This window comes from Eschrichtius robustus, chromosome 18, assembly GCF_028021215.1.
Source record: "Eschrichtius robustus isolate mEscRob2 chromosome 18, mEscRob2.pri, whole genome shotgun sequence".
Lineage (NCBI taxonomy): Eukaryota > Metazoa > Chordata > Mammalia > Artiodactyla > Eschrichtiidae > Eschrichtius > Eschrichtius robustus.
Window position 1 is genome coordinate 852,133 of NC_090841.1, and position 23,593 is coordinate 875,725.

Consider the following 23,593-nt stretch of genomic DNA (forward strand, 5'->3'; position numbering starts at 1 on the left):
ACATATATGTGTGATGTATATGATTATATACGTATGTGATATATATGTGTGTGTCTATATACACACACTACGTTTTCTGTATTCATTCATTTATTGATGGTCACTTGGATTGTTTCCACTTTTTGGCTATTGTAACTAATGCTGCGGTGAACATGGGGGTACATATATCTTTTCCAGTTAGTGTTTTCATTTTCTTTTGATAAATACCCAGAAGTGGGATTGCTGAATCATATGGTAGTTCTGTTTTTAATTTTTTGAGGGTCTTCCATACTGTTTTTCATAGTGGCTACACCAGTTTACAGTCTCACCCAAAAGTGCAAAAGAGTTCTTTTTCTCCACATCCTCATCAGCACTTGATATTTCTTCTGTTTTTGATAATAGCCATTCTGACAGGTGTGAGGTGACAACTCATTGTGGTTTTGATTTGCATTCCTCTAATGATTAGTGATGTTGAGCATCTTTTTAGCTACGTGTTGGCCATCTGTATGTCTTCTTTGGAAAACTGTTCAGTTCTTCTGCCCATTTTTTAATCAGATTGTTTTTTGCTTTTTAGTTGTATCAGGTTTTCATGTATTCTGGATATTGACTCTTTATTAGATATATGATTTGCAAATATCTTCCCATTCAGTAGGTTGCCTTTTCATTTTATTAATGGTTTCCTTTGCTGTGTAGAAGCTTTTTAGTTTGATATAGTATGACTTGTTTACTTTTGCTTTTGTTGCTTTTGCTTTTGGTGTGATACTGGTTTTTTTTTTTTGCCACTTGCTTCAGGAGATGAACATTTTTTTTATGTTTGTTTTATTGTGGTTATTTAATTTAAAAATTAGTTATTAAGTGAAAAGTAATACATGCAAAATAGATTGAAGATTGACTCTCCTTCCTTCCTTCTCCCCAGAAACTGTTAAAATTACCAGCTTCTCATGTCTTGCAGAGAACATTTTAAGAGAGGCTTTTAGGCTGATTCACATTAGGAGGGGACAGATTAAAATATGACTGATGTTTTATTATTCCACTATAGTAAGCAGTTGCCCTCAGAGGGAGAAACTACAGCTGTACTTCGGTTGGATGGACTTTCATTACGTATTTTAAGGAATTCACAAATGATCTCAGGAGATGAACAGTCTTTATCATGATTTTAATCTCCATTTCAAGTTGGTTCATGTATTCTCAGCAACTGCATGGCTGTGGAACTATAATCAAGTCTAATATCCTTTATTTGCCTGTTTTTAATTTATATAACAGGGCAAGATCGTTTATAAAGTTCGATGGAAAGGATACTCACCAGATGATGATACCTGGGAGCCTGAGGTTCACCTTGAGGACTGTAAAGAAGTTCTTCTTGAATTTAGGAAGAAAGTTGCAGAAAACAAAGCTAAACCAGTGAAGAAAGATGTCCAGGTATTATATTTTATCTCATAGTGGTTTTTTTTAGTATAATAAGTTTATTATATATTTTAATAATATACAGAATGTATAGTAAGGAATTTACAAATAATAATAAAATATACAACATTCCTATTGTAAGTTCTGTATAGCCAATTGATTCTCATAGAATGCTTTCATTGATTTTTGCTGGGCTCTTTTTTCTGTAGCCAAGCTGTGATTGCAGGTGACAAACAGGTATAGTTTGGACATGTTGTTATTTTCCTTTAAGTTAAGAGTAAGATGATAGTGGGGAGAAAAGAGATGTGTTGAAACTTTACTTGTTCGTCCATGATGTGAGCATCATGTTTTTGTATACCTGAGGAATATTTTTTATGCTATTCATGTTACTATTACAGATACAACACATACTCTTATATTTAATCAGCATTATGAACATATTTCTAAGTCTGACTTTTCTGCTAATTCAAACAATTCTTAGATCACTTTATAAAGCTATAAATTTTAATCCGTTTCAGATTATTCACAGGTCTGATTATCTCCGGGTCTTTTGTTTTTCTTTTCTATTTCCACTTCAATTTTTAACCACTTTTTTGTTTTTTAGTAGCTCTTGTTGGTGGTAAGGAAGGATAAAGAATTCAAAGGAACTCAGATGAGTTAAACTTCTATCATCAGCAGTTTGAAAAAAGACTTGATGGTGGTCTAAAGTGGGATAACATTAAAACTAATGCACAAACTTGGTTTAAGAGTTTCCTTCGGGCTTCCCTGGTGGCGCAGTGGTTGAGAATCCGCCTGCCAATGCAGGGGACATGGGTTCGAGCCCTGGTCTGGGAAGATCCCACATGCCGCAGAGCAGCTGGGTCCGTGAGCCACAACTACTGAGCCTGCGCATCTGGAGCCTGTGCTCCACAACAAGAGAGGCCGCGACAGTGAGAGGCCCGCGCACCGCGATGAAGAGTGGCCCCCGCTTGCCACAACTAGAGAAAGCCCTCGCACAGAAACGAAGACCCAACACAGCCAAATAAATAAAATTTTTTTAAAAAATTGAAAATTAAAAAAAAAAAAGAGTTTCTTTCTATGGATTTGTCCATTGTTTTATCCTTGATTCTCATATTCCACACATTATTGAATTGGCTTTATTTATGAATCTTCTAAGAATTTCCCATTTTACTTTTCTTTGTAAGTTTCATTTATAGCTTCTATTTATAAGTTGAACTGACTCTAATTCAACTTCTTGCTTTTGCTTTTAGTTTTCTTTTTATTTATTTATTTTTATTTTTGGCTGTGTTGGGTCTTCATTTCTGTGCCAGGGCTTTCTCTAGTTGTGGCAAGCGGGGGCCGCTCTTCATCGCGGTGTGCGGGCCTCTCACTATCGTGGCCTCTCTTGTTGCGGAGCACGGGCTCCAGTCGCACAGGCTCAGTAGTTGTGGCTCACGGGCCTAGTTGCTCCACGGCATGTGGGATCTTCCCAGACCAGGGCTCGAACCCGTGTCCCCTGCATTGGCAGGCAGATTCTCAACCACTGTGCCACCAGGGAAGCCCTAGTTTTCTTTTTCATTAGAAATAATTATCATTTTTTTAGAATACTGACAGAGGTTCTTGAACTTAGAACTATATAGTGAAGATTGCTCACAATAAAGAGTCTTAGTTGTTGAAGTTATTTTTTAAGGGCTGAATATTGATCCCTTCTTTCCCTACAACTTGAGTTTCAACTACATACTTAGTATTTTTTAAATGACAAAAACAGTATTGGGACTTGACTGTGTGTAGCGGTTGTTAATAATAATAGCCGTGATAGAGGCAGCCTCTGCTCACCCAGCACATGTCCTGTGTCTGTGCCAAATGCTGGGCCAACACTTTCATGGATTAAGATGAAGAAACGGAGGCTTAGGTAAGTTCAGTGCCAGCCCAGATTCACCCGTTAGTAGTGACAGAGGCAGGCAGCCACACTTAACCACTATGGTAGGTTTTCTTTTGGTTTGGGCTGTAGTTTGAAATCCATTTATAGGAGTGGAATTACCCGTTTTTTAATTGTATGCTGTAGTGGCAGGGTCTTTAATAAATACAGTTTTTAAATTACTAAGCAAAACCTTCAGTACTTTTAAAATTTTTGTAAAGGAAATCCTTTACAAGATGAGTTCAGATTAGAGACTGTTTTCTTTAGTTTTTTGCTACAGTTATACTTCACTTTTCTAGAATGGGTGCCTACTCCCTCCTTCCCTATTTCTTTCACTAAAAACACTATACAAACACAAATGCACCCGTCTTACTAAGTGATTGGTTCATATTACTCTCAAAATTTAGACATTTTGACTGAAATCTTCTTAAATTTATTTCTAACTTTCCTGCTTTATTAGTGAGATAAGTTTGCTGAAACTTCTCCCGAGAAGTCTTGACTTATAGAATACTGGCTTTATTGGCCCTTTCACTTTACCAAGGCTCTGGTTAAACCCAACTTGCAACTCTCTTGATTTAAAGTTGTTGATGACAGTCTGAATGAGAGTGATTCCTGATCGACTGGTCTGTTTGAGGCTTATTCTTGTTTTTTTTAATTTTTAAATTTATTTGCCTGCATCTGGTCTTAGTTGCGACTCGCTGGATCTTCATTGTGGCATGCGGGATCTTTCGTTGTGGTGCATGGGCTTCTCTCTAGTTGTGGCGCACAGGCTCAGTAGTTGTGGCGAGTGGGCTTAGTTGTCCTGTGGCCTGTGGGATCTTAGTTCACCGACCAGGGATCGAACCCACTTCCCCTGCATTGGAAGGCGGATTCTCAACCACTGGACCACCAGGGAAGTCCCTGAGGCTTATTCTTAATCCTTGTCCTAGTTTTAGGAAGACACTTCTCCACTTGGAAGTGCCTTTTTCTAAGCTATCCTTACTATTTTATAAGTAACTTAAAATTCTAGGCACTAATAACATTTTGAATTTTTATAAGACTGAAACCTCTGTTTCTTATGTCAGGTGAACTTTCTCCTGAATTCTTTTATAAAGTATTCCAGTATTTATATTGCTGTGACTTTTTGACCTAATCATTGAGTAGTGTCAGTGGACAGGCATATGGCAAAAATGCACTGGTCGCTGACCTTTTCCCACTTCAGCAAAATCGTGCTGTTCATAAGTTCTTGTGATTCTTTCACCGTAGGGTTAGAAGTAGAGCCGGTAGGAGAAAGTGCTTCGTTCCTCTCGTCATCATTCTGTGCATGCAAGAAACAAACATTTGCTACCTGTGAAAACTGTGATATTTCCCAGTCACCAAAATCTTTGTCTTGTGGAGAGGTTTTACTACAGCAGTATTTAAGACTATTTGATTCATCAGTTTATCTACTTAAATCTGGGAGCACTGCTTTCTTAGGACTTAGTAAGCATCACAGAAGTTAGAAATGGTTTCTAAAATACCCCAAAAAGTGATTGTTGATGCTCTTCACCAGAAAATATACATGATGCAGAAATGGTGTTTGTTCATTAAAATACTTTTTATCATTTAGCATTCGGATACCTTTTTACCAACCATCGGGTATTTGAAGCTAAAAAGAAAAAATGAGGTGCTATTTAACATTCATTTGTGTGAGACGCTCCAGACCTTCATTTTTAGTGGACTGAAAATCGACAGACAAGGCAGCCGCTGGTCTGCGTGAGCTTTGATGGTTGATGCCACAGGACACAGGAGAACCTCGACTGGCCTGTCACGCCAACGTTTTATTGTTTTTACATTTTTGGTTCTTTTTTTAGGGATAGCTTTTTTTTTTTTTTTTTTTTCTTCCCCAAGTAAATATAGAGTGTCTTAAATGGGCCAGACCCTTAAATGGTCACAGTTTTATGAAGATAGATCATATCTATCTTTTGCTCTTGAGGGGCCTTACAAGTTGTCCATGTATGATCTTACTTTTAAGAGTAGTACCATATAAAAGGATTTTGCTGCCTTTCTTTTTTTTTTTTTTAATTATTTTATTTTTGGCTGTGTTGGGTCTTTGTTGCTGCTTGCAGACTTTCTGTAGTTGTGGTGAGCGGGGGCTACTCTTTGTTGCGGTGTGCGGGCTTCTCATTGTGGTGTCTTCTCTTATTGCAGAGCATGGGCTCTAGACATGCAGGCTTCAGTAGTTGTGGCACGTGGACTCAGTAGTTGTGGCTCGCGGGCTCTAGAGCGCAGGCTCAGTAGTTGTGGCGCACGGGCTTAGTTGCTCTGTGGCATGTGGGTTCTTCCCAGACCAGGGCTCAAACCCGTGTCCCCTGCACTGGCAGGTGGATTCTTAACCACTGCGCCACCAGGGAAGCCCCTGCCTTCCTTTTAAAATAATTTTTTTTCAGTACATATTCTAACCGGCAAACAACTGTGTTTTTTAATAATCATCTGTGTCCCTACTACTCAGCTAAGAGATAGTTTTGCCTTTATTTTAAAATTTGTCTGAGGATAGCGCTTTTTTTTTTGCTTTTTGAAATACTGCCTGTAAAATAATAAATATATGTACTCTTTCAATGTAAAATGAATTAGAATTTGTGCACCCAAATAAGCTTTATTTTTGAGTGTACATTTTGTGAAGTAAACATTTATTCCAATAGTTCCATGGCCCAAAATGGTTTTAAATTATTTATTTTGGAATTGTCTTCATAAGAATCTATATGTCATGCAAGAAAATTTCTAGTAACGCCTCCTCTTTGTACCCAAGAAAAGCGTGGTGATGGTTCTAAAAGTGCAGGGGTGAACTTCCAAAAGTTATTTGAGCAATGGTTGCACTGCTGAAAAGCTCATGGTTTCCAGAGGTGGTTAAGTAGAGGGGGTGATGCTGGGGTGTGTGTACCTTGTTCAGTTGTTTTGTCATCACACCTCGCGTACAGTATTGATTGCCATTCCTGTGGACTGGGTGTTGACCAGGCAGAGCAGGGTGACTGACCCTGATCTGTGCGGGGCAGCCCAGCTTAAAAGCCTGTTGACTTGGTGTGACTGTGATCAAGGTCCCGTTCATTTTCAAAGTTGTCCTAATTTGGGTAATAAATAATATGTTTATTTTATGTGTGAAACTATTAAAATGAGTAAGAAGACAGATTACTAGTATACTGAAAGTGCTCAGACTTGTGATATGTGGTTTTAATTTTGTTTGACTATTTTTTAGTTATTTTAAAAGTTAACACTAATTCCTTTGTATCATCTAATACCTGTTGTTTGATGGCAAACAACTGTTCATCAGATGGTAGCTATTTTTTATGTCCTGACTTCACTGAATCTGGCCAGTTACTCCAGGGCTGGATTACCCTGGTGCAACTAACCTACTGATTCATTTGATACATGCTAAATAATAATTTCACACAGAGTATTTTGAAGCCTAAAACCAAACTGCTATATTATTTATTTGCATCCACCCATTTATATATAAAACATACAGGTTGTAACTATCTTGGGAGTAGTCTAATGACCAGAGGAAAAGTCTTTTTTCAAAGTTATGTGCTAAGGAGCCAGCATTAAAGTTCTTCCCAGGTGACTGAGGAATTAGGATAAGTAGCAGCACTATTCACAATAGCCAAGACATGAAGCAACCTAAATGTCCATGGACAGGTGAATGGATACAGAAGATGTGGTACATATATACAGTGGAATATTACTCAGTCATCAAAAAATGAAATAATGCCGTTTGCAGCAGCATGGATGGACATAGAGCTTGTCATACTAAGCAAAGTAAGTCAGACAGACAAATACCATAAGACATCACTTATATGTGGCATCTAAAATATGACACAAATGAACTTATTTACGAAACAGAAACAGACTCACAGACAGAGAAAACAAACTGATGGTTACCAAAGGGGAAAGGGGGTGGGGGAGGGATAAATCAGGAGTTTGGCGTTAGCAGATACAAACTATTATCCATAGAGTGGATAAACAACAAGGTCGTACTGTAGAGCCCAGGGAACTATCTGCATACCCGTAATAAACCATCATGGAAAAGGACATAAGTGTGGAGGTGTAACTGAATCGCTTCGCTGTGCACCAGAAGCTGATGCGGCCTTGTAAATCAGCTGTGCTGGGCAGCAGCCGACGGGTGACCCTGCCGCCACCACATGGGGCCAGCAGCCTGGCTGGTGGCCGGGACCAAGTGGGACGACAGGGAGGCACCGAGTAGCTGCGCCGAGAGGAGGCTGCCCTCACGCTGTGGGGTCCCAGCTGTGGAGTTCGGGGGGGGGGGGGGGTGGGACCCCAGGGGTCTTTCTGTTTGTACAGGTGAGAGTCTTTGGAATTGTGGACTTCTTTTAAGTTGTTTTACCTGATGAAAGGGATAACTCCAGCCTCTTGTTTGCTAATTATTTCATGTTCATTCATTCAAAAAATCCAGTTCTCATATGTCAGTCATTAGGAGGAAGAAGAATAAGATGCGCCTCTGCCTTCAAGGCGCTCACGGTACGTGAAGGGGAGGGCCAGGTGGACGGAACCTGAAACACGGAGTGAGACACGATCTCGGGCAGCTGTGAGGCCGCTGTGGAAAGTCGGAGGATAAGCATCAAAGGTGCATTACAGAAGATTTGTCATTTGGCCGAAGCCCTAAGAGATGAGAAATTCAAGGGTCCTAGGAGGGGAGGCAGGTACAAAGATGCAGAGTTTTGCAAAAGCACAGATTTGGGGGTAATGGTGAGAAGTGCCAGAGCTTTCACTTGGAAAGGAGCAGGAGTGACACCGGGGCAGAAATTGGGAAGAAATTTGTATGCACCTGGATTTAAACTCAACCATTTGGGCAGTAGAAGGGCCGGCAGAAGTTTCGAGGGAAGTCGTGTGATGAGGTTTATGTTTTAGGAACTTGCTTTTTTGAAGAATTTTATTAGGAAAATTTGGACATATAAAAATGCAGAAGGCTATATCGTGAGACTTGAGAATTCATCACCCAGTTCCGGTCACTATGAGGACTTCGCCATTCTTCCTGTCTGCGACTCCCACTCTCCCCTTTTACTTGCTGGAGTATTTTAAGGCAAATACTTTAGTACTCCAGACGTCATATCACTCTACCCTGCAAAACTTTATTAGATTACAGACATTGTGAAAACATAACCGCTATACCATTATCGTACCAAAAAAGTTTACACTTGTTTCTTAATATCTTCTATTATCTAATAACGTGTTCAGTTTCCCCCAGCTGTCTCAAAGAAACAAAACAAAACATGTCTTTGTTGATTTGATTGAATTGGGATTTGAAAAAGGTCTGCATGTTGTATATCATTGATAATCTCTAAATCTCTTCTAATCTATAGCAGCTTCTTCCTCTAACCTTCCCCCATTTTTCCCCATCATGTTTATTTGATGAAGAGACCACATTGTTGTTCTGTAGAATTTCCCATATTCTGGGTTTGGATGAGCACACGATAGCTTTTAACATGTTCCTCTGTCCCCTGTGTTCTTGTGAACCGGTAGCTAGATGTAGAAGCAGGATTGCTCTCGCGTTTATTGGTTTATTTATTTATTTTGCAAGGATGGTCATGAGTGGTGCTATAACTCATCAGAAGGCCCATCTTGTCTAGCTGACTCCTTTCCAGTGAGATTAACAGGATCATTGAGATTAGGTGTTTTCAGTCTGATCCACCATAAGAAAACTCACATTTCGTGTGTAGGTTTTAGGAGCCATTGATGATTGTTGCCTAGAACTATTATTTCATTGCAGGTTGGAAAATAGTGATTTTCTAATTCTGACATTCCTTCTGCCTTTATTACTAACATCACTGGGAAGGTGATTCTGAGACGCTGTGGTCCTGACCTGACTCTGGAGTGGGGAGAGACTGCTGGCGGGGAGAGGTGAGGGGCTGAATTGAGGTGGGGAGGTTGGAGAATTGATGCACATAGGATCGGTGACTGAGCTGATGAAGGAAGAAGTGGTGTCAGAGATGGCTCAGGTTACTGGCTTGGGAACCTAGATAAGTGATGGTGTTATTCAGGGAACAGTTCCAGTTTTGAACACATGAGATTTTAGTTAGTTACTTGTCATCCAAGTGAAGATGGGCAGTCTCGCATTGGCACCATGGGTCTGAGTTGAAGAGGGAGATCTGGGCTGAAAATATAGAGTGGGGAGTTGGTGGAGTGTGCAGGATAGTGTTTCTTATTACTGTGTTCCAACTAAGAATCTGATTGATTGTAAGTATTTTGAGAAAATAATTCAGTTTTAGAATTCTTGTTAAAAATTTTTTTGAAGTAATATTAGTCATACACCTAGCAAGCTTCGTTTATTCTTCCTCTTTTTCCCCCCTTTTCCCTTTTACCAATGCAGAAAATTTAAGTAAAATCAGGCTATTCTGCTTGGAAACGAGGAGGTCAACACTAGTCTTTAGGAAAATGGTTTTCAAGAAGGTGGAAGTCAGTTGTAAACTCTTCAGGACTGAGGGAAATTTGAGAAGGTAGAGAAGTCTCTCTTACAGAACTTGCTTAAACCAAAGGGGTAGCTTTCAGGTGAGCCTTGAGCGAGTTGCAGACTTTGCCTTTGTGTTCCTGACCATGTGTATCATAGCAGCACAGACCCTCTGCTGCATCAGGACTGGTGATACCTCAGCAGCATGACAGCAGCAGTGCTGTTGTCCCATGCACAGCCGGTGCCTGGTGACACCGTGTGGGTTTCCTGGAGGTCCTGGCGTGTCCTTCACCGCTCTCTGTCCTGCATGCGTTTAGTCTCCCGTCTTCGGTTTCCTCTCATCTAGAGCACTCCAGAGCCCTTTGCCCCCCTTTTAAGACTCCAGGCCAGTTGTTTTATAGAAGGTTCTTCACATTGGAATTAGATGAATGCTAATTAATGTTAAATCACAAATAGTATTTTTAAAATTGGAATTAGATGATTTGTAGATTGAGTGTAAACATTCTGGCCAATGTATTCTGTAGGTAAGGTACGTGACGTCGAGAGATGAGCCATCTGTCAGTTATCTCATTGCTGATGTTAAATTATAATTATGTGATAAAGTGAGGTGCATCATTTTTTCTCCCCTGTTAAAGGTACCTTTTTCCCTTGTAAAATAGTGAGTAATCTGACAATAAGTAACCTGATAGTAAGCAACCCGATTATAAGTAATCTCTGAGATGGTGAGGATCACTGGTTCCCCAACAACCTCTCATCCATGATTTTAAAATACTTTGTAGAATCCTTTTTTCTTTTTTTAAAATTTGTATTGGAGTATAGCTGCTTTACAATGTAGTGTTAGTTTCTGCTGTGCAGCAAAGTGAATCAGTTATACATATACATATATCCACTCTTTTTTTGGACGTCCTTCCCATTGAGGTCACCACAGAGCACTGAGTAGAGTTCCCTGTGCTCTACAGTAGCTTCTCTTCAGTTATCTATTTTATACATAGTATCAACAGTGTGTATATGTCAATCCCAATCTCCCAATTCATCCCACCCCCACCCCCCACTTCCCCCCTTGGTAACCATAAGTTTGTTCTATACATCGGTAACTCTGTTTCTGCTTTGCAAATAAGTTCATCTGTTCCATAAAATACTTTGGAGAATGTTGCCTTAATTAGTTATTACTGTGGTGGCTTCCAATAATGACTTTCTGACCCTGTTATTCCATATTTTTCATTTTGTACCCCATAAAGAGCAGCTCCTTCCACCCCCTTGAATTTTTTAAATACCAGTACACACTCATGGGATCTTTTTATTTAATTACCGTTGTTGTTTACATTAATGCCAAAACGGTCCCACATTGGCTCGTGAGAGCCCCTTTAGGCCAGCTCCTGTGTCCTCTTGCTGTGTCCCTGTCTGTTTTGGGCATGTCTTTGCTCTCTGGCACAAGGTGTCCCAGTAGCATGTACTTTCCTGCTCTGGCCCTGATATCACCTATTTTCCAGGGAATCCTGATTCTTTTTAGATGAGAATAGAATTTAGAAACCAAGATGTACTTATTGCTACTGGGACATCATTATTTTCAGGCCCTTTAGACAGAGATAAAGGGAAAAAATACATGTTTATTTGTTTTAAGTCAAGTTCACACCGATGTCTGTAATTTCGGTCCATCACCTCAGCGTCCTCCTATCATTCTCACTGTCCGCAGTTCTGTCTCCCTTTTCTTCCATGAGAACTCTGGTTCTCATCAACATTATATGTACTCATTTACTGAGTCCTACGATAATTAGAAATCAGTTTCAGATTTGCTATGCCCATTCTACTGTAAAATTCCAAATTTATTTGCAGTTCTTTTTGTCCTTACAGTATATTCACTTCGGGTGTTGATTGTTCTAAAGTTACTTGGATTAATTCTTTTTTTCTTCTCTGTGGTTATCAGTTTGATAAAGAGGTTTATTTGTTTGTTGTTAATTAGGACCTGTTCTCCCTGCCTTCCTTTCCCTCCATACCCAGTTTGAAGTACTGCTCTCTAATGACAAATCTGAGTTTCCTTCTCTTATAAATGGCTTAGTCTTTTTACCTGATGCCTCAAATTTTTTATTTTCACTCTTCTGTAGAAACCAAAATTCCACTGAGGCAGTTTGAAGATCTAATTGGCTTTATCCAATTCATGAATCGGGCAGCATCCCATCTAACAAAGAGAAGGATGCTCCCAGGAGCTGTATAAAAGGGAAGGTTGTTTTTGGCAGAGGAGGTGGGATAAGGAGGTTAAAAGAGTGCATGATTTCAGGCCGGGTCACCTTCCCTTAGGGGGAGACTGGGGGTCTTACTAGGGAAGTTACCTCACTAGTCCTGACCGGGAAATTCCAGACTGAAGGGTTTAAAATTCCAATCACGGGAGAGGTTAGGCTTTAGGTCTTGGTGGGCTTACAATGAGTGACTACATTTGGGGCCTCTTGGTTCTTTTTAAAGTAGGCGTGTCTTTCGGACATGCTGTTGTCCTTTTTAGGTTAGTTACTCTATTCCTTAGTCTGTTTTTGTTTTTTTTTTTTCCTTAGTCTGTTTTTTCTTATAACAGTTCAGTAAAATATTCTATCCTAATCAATTTCTGTTGCTTATATTTATGTGAAATTTCTTTTTCTGAGATTTTAGAAGGCAGAGGAGGAGAACAAGATAATCTGTTTAGCTTCATGGCTGCTGGGCAACCTTCTTTACTGTTTTTCGGAGGGTTGGACAGTCTAGCCTTAGACTCCGTGAGGGCTTTTCCGGCTCTGGTTTTGCCCCGCCACCACCACCACTTACGTCTGAATCTTCTGTTTTCTTTCTTTCTATTTCTCTGTCCTGCTTTATTTGGAATCTGGTCTCTGCAGCTTCTCACTGTGGGTCTTGTCCCGGCCATCCTGGCAGGGAGCATCCCCAGGGCCTGGACCAGCCCTGCACCCTCTGGTGCCCAAAGCTCCTCCCCTTTCAGCTGCTCCCCCCATGGTCACCTGCCAGACTTTTCAGTGATTTCTCCCATTTTCATTGCTGCCTTTGCTTGCTCTTGTGGAGATATTCATGCTACAGAAGTCTTACGGCTATTAGTAGTTTGTCCCTACCAGCTTATATTTTGGAGTTCCTTGGGATACTTCGCCACCTAATTGGGTTATGGATGTCGTCTGGGGGGGGGTTTGTTTTGCTTTCCAGTTGCTCTGTCTTTATGAAGCGCTGTAGGAGAAGTCAGAAAGCTTTGCCGATGCCACCACATTCCGCTACCTTAGTAACCTTGGTGGTGGTCTTTTAACTTCTAAAAACACACCTATCTTTTCTCTCCCTCCTTTCCTTCCCCAGGTCATTTAGAAGAGAATTTGGGGAAACGGGAACCGAAGATGCTTTGCATAGTGTTTTTGTATCTATACAGAGACTTTATTCTAATGGGGTTTTGTTTGTTTGTTTAGAATAGGAAAAGATATTTTCCAGAGGAGATATTTCAGATTCTGCATTACACAAACCAAGTCAATTGGGGAAGTAAGATTTCTTTGCAGTCTTGCTCGTTTCTTATGTAAACTGTGAAATGTAACAGCAAGTTTAAAGATATTCTGGGATCCAAAGTCTTAAAAAAATCTTTGCGTTTGGGTTTGTAACTACTATTTTGGCATCCAGTAAAGTCTGTACAAATTACTTCCTTGGTGTTTCTGGAAATTCTGAAGTTGGAATCATGTGCAACCCACCATACATATGACTGTTGGAACCTACCGCAGCGTTGACATTTTCTGTCCCTCTGTGTTTATCTGTTTCCTTAAACTGACCCTTTTCGTCACCACCAAGACCTATTTGTTAAATCAGAAACATAAGTAATATTGTACAACGTTAATTCACATAAGTAATTTTAAGGAGTTGAGAAACTGCTTGGAGAAAAGAATTCCTACCAGATTTCATTAGTACTACTGTTCAAAACCTTTTAAATTACTATGTTAATGAGTATTTAAATCTTTTTTATACTTTATAGAGACTGCCCTTAAATAATGACATATTTGAGGCAAACTCTGATAGTGATCAACAAAGTGAGACCAACGAAGACACTTCTTCAAAGAAGAAAAAGAAAAAACTAAGGCAAAAAGAAGAGAAAAGCCCAGATGATCTGAAAAAGAAAAAAGCAAAGACTGGGAAACTAAAAGATAAACCCAAACCAGACCTGGAGAGCTCCTCTGAAAGTTTGGTTTTTGATTTAAGGACAAAGAAAAGAATTTTGGAAGCCAAAGAAGAATTAAAGGAGTCCAAAAAGCCCAAAAAAGATGATATAAAAGAAACTAAGGAGTTAAAGAAAGTTAAAAAGGGTGAAATAAGAGACTTAAAGACTAAAAAAAGAGAAGATTCCAAAGAAAACAGGAAAACAAAAAAAGAGAAATGTGTTGAATCTCAGGTGGACTTCGAATTGAGTGTCCTTAATGATTCCCCTTTTCAGGAAGAAGACAGTGAGGATTTACATTCTGACAACAGAAGCGAGAAGCAGCCAATTAAAGCTGCCGAAGATAAAGCAGAGCCCGAGGCGATTCAAGATACTATTTCTGATAAACAGCAGGATGGCACTGTAAGTGCTGATGAGGATGATGTCAAAGCAAAGAGGAAAAAAAAGAAACTGAGAAGGACAGAGGAACTTAAAGAGAGCAAAAAGCTAGAAAACAAGAGCCTCTCAGAGAAGAAAAATACACAGAAAAAGCAAAGGAATCCAGACAAAGGCCGAAGTAGCACTGAGTTAGATAAGCCAATGGCTGCCTCCGCCCCAGCACAGAAGAGCTCCAGACCATGTGTGGAGGAGAGAGGCTCCAGGCCCGCAGACTCCCCGGGGGAGGTGAGTACGGAGGTGAGTACCCGGGGCAGGGTGGAGGGGATGGTTTGATCTGATTGAAGGACTGTAGCTTACATCTTACACAACACACAAACGTTCAGATCAAGCTAGCACTCTTGGTTGGTCAAGAAGTTTCACAGATAATGAAGAGGAAACGGTAAAGCCGCAGCAGACCAACCTCATTTTATTGCACTTCACAGATCGTGCCTTTTTTACAGATTGGAGGTCTGTGGCGACCCTGCGTCGAGCAACTTCATCAGCACCATTTTTCCCACAGCATCTGCTCACCTCGTGTCTCTGTGCCACATTTTGGTCATTCTTGCAGTATTTTAAACTTCTGTTTTTTGGCCACCCCACGCGGCATACGGAACTTCCCCAACTAGGGATCGAACCCGGGCCCCCTGCAGTTGAAGTGCGGAGTCTTGACCACTGGGGAAGTTATTACTGTAGGTGGTACAGCGTTTGTGATCGGTGATCTCTGATGTTGCTATCGCAGAAAAGGCTGAAAGCTCAGATGATGGCTAGCATTTTTTAGCAGTATTTTTTTTTAATTAAGGTATGTACGGTTTTTTAGACATAATGCTGTTGCACACTTAATACTGTAGTGTAAACATAACTTTTATATGCCCTGGAAGGCAAAAAAAAATTGTGACTCACTTTAGTGCAATATTCGCTTTATTTGCAGGCGTCTGGAATCGAACCCGCAGTATCTCTGAGGTGTGTCTGTGTACGAAGCTTTTCTACCATTAGGGAGGTAATAGTGTATCAGGAGGAAGAAATTCTCCTCTCCCTTCTAGGTTCGTCTGGCTGGTCTAGAATTAATTGACATGAGACAGATGAACAGGGGGGAAAATCAAACAGAAGTTTAATAACACGTACGCATGGAAGAGACCCAGGAAAACGGAGTAACTCGCCAAAACGGACGAAGTCCTCACCTCCTGTACCGTCCTCAGCCAAAGACCAAAGAGGATGTTGAGGATGGGGAAGCAGTTAGGGGCAGCGACCAGGCAAAGCACAGTAGACAAGGGCGGGGCGGTCACACAGATGGAAGTCCTTGCTGCTCCACTGATTGTCTCTGGAGGTTTGGGAGACACCCTTACAAATGGAGATTTCCCTTACAGATGTAAATGTTTCTCACAAGAGGGTAACTCCTACTTGGTTTTCAGAGTTTTCCCCATGCCTGCTGTTTCTTCAAAATTAACCAGCTTAAAAGAAGTAATACGCCCAAGAGACATATTTGGGGAGGCAAATTCTGCTCCCCTACAAGCCTGATTGGTGAGAGGCAGTTATAAATGCTGATCATCCAGCTTTTGAACCACCCCAGCAGTCTCCAGACTTGCTTTCTTTTGGACTGACCGCAACTAGAAAATTGGGGGCTAATTTGTGAACAAAAGTCAGGGGTTTTTAGAGGACCTCAGCTACTCTGTAGCCTTGTGAAATAAAGCTTATAGCTTCGTCAGCTTATTTTATTAGCTTTTCACATCCTACTTGTATGTTCCCCCTGTTGTCTCAAGACTATACCACTTGTGGGACTTCCCTGGCGGTCCAGTGATTAAGACTCTGCTCTTCCAGTGCAGGAGGCATGGGTTCGATTCCTGGTCGAAGAACTAAGATCCCATATGCAGTGTGGCGTGGCCAAAAAAAAGAGAAAAGAACATACCACTTTTTCCTTAAATAATAGCACAGAGTGCGCTAACCTTCTGAGTCTTTAAATTCTTGCAAAGATATATTTAATAGAGCTTATCTCACTATTATAAAAATAATTTTATATGTTTTATTTTTAATAAAAAATTATTCAAAGAGAGTGAGGAAACTTGTTGGGTTTTGAATATGATATTTTGTAAATTGTCGAGGTTGAGGGGTAAACTTGACTGAGGGAGCAGCTGATGTGAGGGCAGATGTAGTCATCAGGGGCCACGTGCACAGTGCACAAAAGGGGGGCCTGACGCCAGGAACCTGTTTTCCAGTTTTCAGAATCGGTGTTAGCTCTGTCTGTTCTTGTTTTGGGTCTTACATGTGTCTTTTTCAGGAGAAAGAGACCAAAAAAAATGAACCCAAAGAAAAATACCCGAAAAAGCATGATTTGGACAAGGAAGAAAAAGGCCGAAAAGAGCCCAAGGCATTAAAGAGTGAGTGTGAATACTGACATTTGTCATTTACATGGGTCTTTCAGACAAGGAGTCTAGTTCATTGTGAAGACAGACTCTCTTTTCTAAGCTGCAAGGTCACAGAGCTAGAAAATTCGTTCACTGGGGAATTTAGAGCCGTATGCTACTTTTTGTTTACCAGTTATCTTAGTTAATTATGTAATAATTTATATTATTAATATAATTAACTCCCCCCCTTCTGTTCACCTTGTTCTTTTTCCTTTTGGGTATGAGATAGAATATATTATCTTTATTTTTATTTATTTATTTTTTTTATTGAAGTATAGTCAATTTACAATGTTGTTTTAGTTTCAGGTTGGGAATACATTATCTTTAGAGAGATAGGAGATTAGTTATGACAGAAAAGTAAATAAGTATCTCTTTTATAGTAGATGCTGAGATAAACTACTGTTTAATATATTTATTTATATATTTATTTAGCTCTGTGTCATTTGTATAAATATAATGAATGTACATTTGATCACATCAAGATATAGCTCAATTAAGAATCCATAGTGCATATTAGTACTGGAACAAGTTCTTTATAAAACATTCACCATTACAGTGTTTGAATAAAACTGGATATTTTAGTTCACACACCAGAAAGTACTTGGAACACATGTTCTCGTGGAAGCAGTGATTTCTAAGAGATGGATGATTTCTTGTGGGTTTTCTCCCAAAAGCTGTGTGTAACTGAGGTAATATTAAAAGTGGGTTTGGGTTCTAGGCCTCAGTTTAGACTTGGCAGTAAGCCTCAGGCTGAGGGGCTCTGGGAAGGAGCAGCCAGTGCTTTGATGGGTTGTGTGCAGGTGAGTATAGTGTAAAGACTGTACCTGTTCACAGCGATGCAACAGTTTTAAGCATCTATCCTTTAGAGAGTGATTGGAGATTCAAAATATTGTAAGATTAGAACCGGTTAATGACTTTTTCTTCGTCCGAGTATCTTATCTGTCAGTTTCAGGTACATTTTTACTGTGACTGTTTAGTCTTAAACGACTATTCGTTAAGTTCATAAGGGCACTCCAGGGAGTCTGATTTTCAGTATCCCTGAAACTAAAACCTGTCTGCTTCTGATCCAGGCCTGGTAGGGTGATGTGGCCTCACGGGCCTCACTGTGTCTGCCATTTTCAATTTTCATAGTCTGCTGGCTGTAATCTTGCTGCTTATGTGTACCTGCGCTTATATTGGATGCTTGGCACCCAGCCTCCTGGACAGAAATAAAGCTGGGTTGTTGGGTATACTTTGGAAGTGTGCCAGAATTGATGAACGTGAGAGTCCTTACATTGCAGTATGCTGTGGTGCGATGGCCTTCAGCATCCTCTTCATACAGTAGCTTGGAAAAATGCCAGAATTCAGCTGCCATCAGATTTAAATATGAAAAAAAAGGACTTATCTGCAGAAAATAATGGAAAGAATGGTTAACCCTTTTATCTCTGAACATTGAATGAGATAAATTTCTAGCTGCTGTTCTGTATTTTTGTTATTGGACCAATGTTCTATATAAATAATTAGGATGTCACCATTTAATACTCAGAGTTTAAATATGTCTGTAACAATCAACCTCAGTACTGTCACTATACAATATTACCTTCTGCATATGTCATTCTCTTATGTCAGGTACCTTTTTTTTTTTTTTTTAAGTATGTCTTTTTTTTTTTTGGCTGCACTGGGTCTTAGTTGCAGCACGCAGGATCTTTAGTTGTGGCAGGCAGGCTCTTAGTTGCGGCATGCAAGATCTAGTTCCCTGACCAGGGATCGGACCCAGGCCCCTTGCGTTGGTAGCGCGAAATCTTAACCGCTGGACCACCAGGGAAGTCCCCAGGTACTAGTTTTTAGTGAGGTATCTTTAAGGCACATAGTAGAAAACAAAATTGGTAAATTACTTAAGTTCCTTTCACTGTGATTTGGAAACAATAAATCTTTATCGAGTGAGAGCCTTTTTTGGACTAGCTTTTCTATTGAAAAAAAAAGGTTCAATTTGTGTTGGTAAGGACTGCACTCATATTTAATAATGCTTGCTTTTCCGCTGGCCACACCATTTTGAGCATTAACCAGAGTACCTGTACTCTTAGCAAACTGTAGTTTATCACAGGTGTTTAAACTATTCGAAACAAGCCTGTGCAGTTCTTGAGGAAGATAAATGAGAAGTGACTTAAGAGTGCTACTGAGACAATGTCCCTCTTTAACATGAAAGGATTGAGTAAAAAAACCTATCCGCTATGTACCCAGAGTTTATAATAGAGTTTTTCTCATATCTTTAGTTAAAAGCGAGTGGATTTCCACAGGCGTCAGGTGCAGTGTTGCCAGGCCACAGTCAGCGTGCTGACACCCTTCCACCCCTCCCACTCTCCGCCAGAAGTCCTTTTTGTACAAGGTTACCTTCAGGATACAACTGGAGGCAGTTGTCTCAGCAGAAGGACAGCTGGTGGTGTGGCTAGGATTATTCTGAGGCTCGCTGTCTGCAGTGGCCTTTGTCAAAGCTGGGAGCGGTTCAGAGCCCCAGAAGAATAACCATTCACTTTGGACGTCCTTTCTGAATATGGAGCAGCCAACAGAAAGACGAATGGAAAGAACTTCATGGCTGTGGTAGTCAACCTGACCAGACTTTCTAACCAAGGCAGATATTAGTAAGAATTAAGAAAATATCTGTTTTTTTAACACTAACCCAGATTTTCTTTTGATTACAACAGAAATTTGTGACTCATTTATTATCAATTTATTTTTTTCACTAGCATTTAAGGAAATCAGAAATGCATTTGATTTATTTAAATTAACTCCAGAAGAAAAAAATGATTTTCCTGAGAATAATCGGAAAAGAGAAGAAGTACCACCAGATTGTAAAGTCACAGAAGACCACAAGACCAAGGAAAACAAGCAGTTACTTAAAGAAAGGAGAAATACGAGAGATGAGACTGATACATGGGCATATATAGCTGCAGAAGGCGGTCAAGAGGTTGTGGACAGTACATCCCACGCGGACGAGAATTCTGGTAGGTGTGTCCGTAGTCATTCTGCGGAGCGTTCTCTGTTCTGTGCACTGAGCTATCCCCCTCACCTTCCTCTCCTCTCCCACGGTCATTCTGATCTCAGGATGGAGTGGAAAACCATTTGAATCTCCTGAATAAATAACATTTTATATTGAAGACGTAGATTATTCTGTGATTTCTGAATTGATCAAAAATTGATCTAGTACGCTCAGCACATTTAGAAATTATACAGATTTCTGGTTTGCTGCCTTACCTACTCTTGCCAAGCAGTCTGATGGTATATCTTACTAGATTTCTTTCAGAAAACTATCAAATACAAACTTACTTGTATTCTTTCCTTTTAACTTTGCAGTAAATAACACTTATTAAATGAGGTTAGATTGTAAGTGCTATCCTGAGGATACCGGAATTAGCTGAGGAGGGGGGAGGGCCGTGTATAGAGTACATAGGACAGTAGCTGCGGAGAAGAGTAATAAAAGGATAGGACAGAATAAACAAAAGAGGTTAATCTGATAAATTTTTGTATAACTCCTGAAACAGTTGAAGAGAAGTTCTGAAATATTTGGGATATATGGCAAAGCAGGTAGCTTGGGGGGGCCCTATTACTGCAAAGCAACTAGGTTCTGGGATACAGACAAGACAGGCCTCTGGCATGTTGCTGAGCTTGCAGGAGGCCGGGACAGTGCCTTGGGGCGCGGGGGGTGGGGGGGTGGGGTGGGTGGGGGAAGTGGGTTGCCCAGAGGGCAAATACCAAATAGCAGCACAGCTGTTGAGATACCAAGCAATAAAGACTAGGTCCAGTAGGTGTTGGTCCAGCCACCTGGGGAGCTCCTGGGTGAAAGCTGAAACTAGCCCCGTTCACAGAGGGCAGGGAGAGACCCAGGAAAGAGGCAGCCACTCTAGATGGGGAGGTGGCAGGCTGCACTAGCAGGGAACTTCCGGGAGGCCCGTCTTGGGGGCCGCAGGATCTTAACAGTTTACGAGGAGGCCTTAGTTCAATCCAGGTGGTCTTAGCAGCTTTTACTCTCTCCAGGCTGTGTCCTTGACACTGTTGCTACTGTGGGAACAGTGGGCACAACATACAGCCCAAGGAGAGGGGAGGATGTGAGGGCCCCCCTCCTGGCCGGGGTGTGGGCGGTGAGCACCTCGGACCTTCTCCCACAGTGGAGCGTTGGTAAAGCCCAGAAGCTGGTTCATTGAAATACTAATAGAATAGAGCAGCCTGGGGCACCGTTAGTTAAGGGAAAAAAGAATGAAGACTTAAACAGTATTTCCAGGGAAAAAAGAGACGCCATTATAGATGGTGTCCAGATTAAAAAGATAAAAATTGTATGAGCATTTTCTTACCATAGATTTGAAAACTGATTGAAATGGGAAATTCCTGGAAAGATACAGTTTAACAAAACTGACCCAAAAAGAAATACAGAAATTGGATAGTCTTATTACTATTAAAGAATGTGAAACAGTAATTTAAAATAGTCTTACAAATTTAACACCAGGCACAGATGATTTCATATGCAAGAGTTCATCAGACTTACAAAGAAGTCTTCCCGAAAGCAGGTGGGTTCTGGGAGCCCATCATCACTTCAGTCCCCAAACCAGACAGAACTGTTCAAGGAGGGGAAAGGACAGGGCAGGCTCCGCTCACTCACGAACTCAGATGTGGAAACTCAAGTGAAACAGGAGCAGATTGAATCCAGCCACTTGTAAACACATAACTTCTTATGATCAAGGTGGGTGTTCCCTAGGAATTCAGTTGGTACAGGGAAGTTGATTTAATAATCTTCTTGATTTTTAGAAAATAAAGCCTAGCAAGGGAGCTTTGTCAATCAGTAAAGAACATGAAGCGTTTGGCAAACATCTTTTGTAACGAAGCATTGGGAACATTTCTTTTAAATCAGAAACAAGGGACTTCTCTGGTGGTCCAGTGGTCCGGTCTCCCAGGCCTCCACTGCAAGGGGCACGGGTTCAGTCCCTGCTCGGGGTTCTAAGGTCCTGCATGCTGCATGGTGCGGCCAAAAAAAAAATGCAAGGGTGCCTCCTATCCCAACTTTCATTCAAATTATATTAAGGTCCACCCAGCACCGTAAGACGATGAAAATGAAAAACGTGAGCATTGGAAAAGAAGCCCCGTGTCCCCCACCCCACAAAAAAGCTGTTATCAGATGGTATAATATACGTAGAAATCAAACTTACTCTATAAAACTGTAGTAGGAGGTATATGCTGAATTGGCACAGGGAAGGTAGATTAGCGAGTCGCCAGAGCAGCACCTTGAGAATCGGATGCTGGCAGATCTAGGAACCAGACAGGTTGACTAGTGGTGACACATCGTGGGGGGGTCTTAGAGCAGGAGAAGGTGGGGGATGGCCCGGCTCAAAAAGAGAGGTGGCTCCCTCCATCCCCATGCGATGAGGGCAGCTCTTCCTTCACTGAGTCTACTGATTCAGATGTTAATCTCTTCCAAAAACACCCTCTCAGACACAGCCACAAGTAATGTTTTACCACCTCTCTGGGCATTCCTTAGCCCCTTCAAGTTGACACGTAAAATTAGCCATCACAGATACCAGTTTTTATAAACCTGAGAAAAAGCAAAACTAACGGGACATTTGTTTTATGATACATATATTTTGGCGAGGCTTTTTTTTTTTTTTGGCTGCGTTGGGTCTTTGTTGCTGCGCGTGGGCTTTTTCTAGTTGCAGTGAGCGGGGGTCACTCTTCGTTGTGGTGCACGGGCTTCTCACTGAGGTGGCCTCTCTTGTTGCGGAGCACGGGCTCTAGAGTGCAGGCTCAGTAGCTGTGGCATACAGGCTTAGTTGCTCCGCGGCATGTGGGATCTTCCCGGACCAGGGCTCGAACCCGTGTCCCCTGCATTGGCAGGCGGATTCTTAACCACTGCGCCACCAGGGAAGGCCCTTGGCAAGACTTTTTAAAAAGAAAGAATGACAGACTGACTGCTGTGTTTGGGGTGGGGAGGGGCAGATGGGAACAGACCATGTCCTGCACTGGTTCTGTGTTCAGGTAAGCGCTGCGTTCACAGAGGCTCACCTTGTAACATACATTCTTTTAGTATATGTCTAATTTTTTATTTAAAATACAGAAAAAGTTAAAACTGCCAGATGTTGAGTCAAGGTCCAGTACTTGGTAGGAATGAACAGAATGAACATAGGATTTAAACCGGTTGGCTGAGTTGCCACCTAACCCTTCCGGCTGCTGTAGCTGTGTAAGCTGGAGGTGTTGTCTCAGTTCTGGGAGCCCTGCTCTGTGCTGCTTCCCCATCTCCCTGTGTCGTTGCCCTGGAGTGGGGGGCCCAGCTGAGGACTCAGATACATGTCAGTGCAGACACGGCTTTCCTCATCCGGGACGCGTCTCCCTCACAGATTATTGGGTATGGATTGAATGTATTGACTCATGAGTTTGACACTCCTTTCTGAATGTTAGCTGCTTTTACTGTGTCCACTACGGTTGTTATTCAGGAGGTGAGGTATAGCAAGCATATATGCGACTTACTCAGAGCCATGCATGTAACGTGGAGCAAAGAAACAAAGGCTGTGCTGTGTCTGTGATGGGACGCTTTTAAATCCTTTAACTGTTTTTTTTTTGAAGTATAGTTGATTTACAGTGTTGAGTTAGTTTCAGGTGTACAGCAAAGTGGTTCAGTTATACATACATATATATATATTCTTTTTCAGATTCTTATCCATTATAGGTTGTTACAAGATACTGAATATGGTTCCCTGTGCTATACAGTAGGTCCTTGTTGTTTATCTATTTTATATATAGTAGTTTGTATCTTTTAATCCCAAACTCCTAATTTATCCCTCCCCTCCTTTCCCTTTTGACAACCATCAGTTTGTTTTCTATGTCTGTGTTTCTCTTTTGTCAGTAAGTTCATTTGTATCATTTTTTTTTAGATTCCACATATAAGTGATATCATATGATATATGTCT

General features: G+C 41.0%; 1 protein-coding gene and 1 pseudogene across 2 annotated transcripts in view; both read left to right on the forward strand.

The window, feature by feature from the left end:
* Window positions 1-23,593, forward strand: part of MPHOSPH8 (M-phase phosphoprotein 8) — a 52,554-nt gene that overhangs the window by 11,061 nt on the left and 17,900 nt on the right. Inside the window, exons 2-5 of one of the 2 annotated variants that reach the window (XM_068526783.1) lie at window positions 1,243-1,398; window positions 13,672-14,526; window positions 16,541-16,640; window positions 19,391-19,648. In XM_068526783.1, the coding sequence (XP_068382884.1) occupies window positions 1,243-1,398; window positions 13,672-14,526; window positions 16,541-16,640; window positions 19,391-19,648 (1,369 nt within the window). The remainder of the gene's footprint in view (window positions 1-1,242; window positions 1,399-13,671; window positions 14,527-16,540; window positions 16,641-19,390; window positions 19,649-23,593) is intronic. The other variant, XM_068526784.1, reaches the window with a different exon arrangement.
* LOC137752145 (protein kish-A pseudogene) lies at window positions 17,752-17,991 on the forward strand (annotated as a pseudogene).